The 1,838-nt window shown below is 37.4% G+C and overlaps 1 protein-coding gene across 1 annotated transcript in view; it reads left to right on the forward strand.

The window, feature by feature from the left end:
* Nucleotides 1-1,578, forward strand: part of LOC107577878 (polypeptide N-acetylgalactosaminyltransferase 3-like) — a 4,831-nt gene extending 3,253 nt beyond the window's left edge. Inside the window, exons 2-5 of the mRNA XM_016263905.1 lie at nt 185-335; nt 496-597; nt 1,295-1,447; nt 1,522-1,578. Of these exons, the coding sequence (XP_016119391.1) occupies nt 185-335; nt 496-597; nt 1,295-1,447; nt 1,522-1,578 (463 nt within the window). The remainder of the gene's footprint in view (nt 1-184; nt 336-495; nt 598-1,294; nt 1,448-1,521) is intronic.
* The last annotated feature ends 260 nt before the right edge of the window (nt 1,579-1,838 follow it).

The following is a 1,838-nucleotide window of genomic DNA, read 5'->3' on the forward strand; positions in this document are numbered from 1 at the left end:
TTTTGCCAGGCTTTCATCGTACTGGTCTTCTGCGATCTAAACCACAGAAATCCCTTAACATTCTCAATGTGTAGACAAGACCTGCTGCTGGTTCATAACCGTAGACCGACAGCTTTAAAGTGGAGCCTCAGACAGCCTGTGGGCAGCTTTAATATGAGATTCAAAGGCAGTTTCTGTAATGAAGCTACTGTCTCTCTCCACAGCGCTCTTTTGGAGACATTTCCAAGCGGGTAGATCTCCGGGAAAAACTCCAGTGTAAGAGCTTTTCCTGGTATTTGAAGAACGTCTATCCGGAGGTCTTCATGCCCGATCTCAGCCCGCTGCAGTTTGGCGCGGTGAGTGTGTGTACAGTGGCTGGGACGTCTCTGTATTTCTCTGGTGTTTTGTCTGGCCGCTGCGGTTTCCCACCATAAAACCTTGTTTTAACAGCTTTCATGTTACGACACCACAATCCGTTCCATTTCCTCCTTCAGCCCTCCTTCTGTCTCCTTCCAGATAAAGAACGTGGGGAAGGAGGCCTGTTTGGACACAGGAGAGGGTAATGAGGGAGGGAAACCTCTCATTATGTACCCCTGCCACGGCATGGGAGGAAACCAGGTAATTAGAGCAAGAACAGTTTGTCCTGTGAATGAATCAATGGAATTGACCACTCTTGTTTTAAAACTGTTTTTAGTACAAATAAATAATAATAATTGAAATCACGTGAAGGTGCTTTTCTTAAAGGAACAGAAAAAATTATTAAATTAAATTAAACTATTTAAAAAAAAAGAATAAATAAAACTATAAAAATAGTCCATACAATTTATTTACTTTAATAATTAATAATAATAATAATTTAAATCAGATGAAGGTGCTTTTTTATTTTATTTTATTTTATTTTATTATTTTATGGAATGGAATGGAACAATAAATAGTCCATACAATTGCTATTTATTTATTTATTGATTTATTTCTTTGTTTTCCTTACAGGAACAGTAAAAAAAGTCATACAAAATAGTCCATACAATTCAAGCACTATATTATATAATACATTTATTATCATTTTATTTAATATTATATAATATTAAATAAAAATCAGGTGAAGTTGATACATTTTTTTTGCTGTTTTTTTAACACAAGCATCAGTGATTTTTGGAATAGATTTTATTTCTAAGTGCATCTCAAATATCATTTTAATGAGTTCCCTTGATATATTTTCCAGAACCTCTCAGGAGTTTCCAGGCAAACATCTTTATCATGTTTAATGAAAAGTTTTCTCGGTGGTGAAGGTCATTTCTCTCCTCTGATCGTACAGTATTTTGAGTACTCGACCCATCACGAGATCAGGCACAACATTCAGAAGGAGCTCTGTTTGCACGGGACAGACGAAGTCGTCAAATTAGAGGAGTGCCAGTATAAAGGTCACAACACCATCACAGGACCTCAGCAGAGATGGGAGCTCAGAGAGGTAGAACAACCTTTTAAAGGCCACGCTGGAGCTCTCGCTTTCTCTTCTTCTTAATAAGCCTCTGATCTTTATAGACTCAACTCCAAAACAGCCTGAGGCTGTGCTGTGTTCCTCAACTCAGCCTTCTCTAAAGCCAACATTGTCTTTAGAGACTTGCCATTCTCCTGTTCTGCTTGTTAATGCTCATTTTTATCAAAACGTAAACACTGATTTGCAATATGTCTGGCTTTGCTGCAAAAACTAGTGAGCTGGCTTGCTGTTTGCTGTCTACATAGAGCATCCAAACCATCATGTGATCTTAAAAATTACTTATTTGGAGCACCAGTGATGCAAAACTCTAGCAAGCAAACACGAATATTGAGTAAAATACATGGCAATATATATATATATA

The sequence above is a fragment of the Sinocyclocheilus grahami genome, unplaced genomic scaffold, assembly GCF_001515645.1.
Source record: "Sinocyclocheilus grahami isolate Dianchi unplaced genomic scaffold, SAMN03320097.WGS_v1.1 scaffold7561.1, whole genome shotgun sequence".
Lineage (NCBI taxonomy): Eukaryota > Metazoa > Chordata > Actinopteri > Cypriniformes > Cyprinidae > Sinocyclocheilus > Sinocyclocheilus grahami.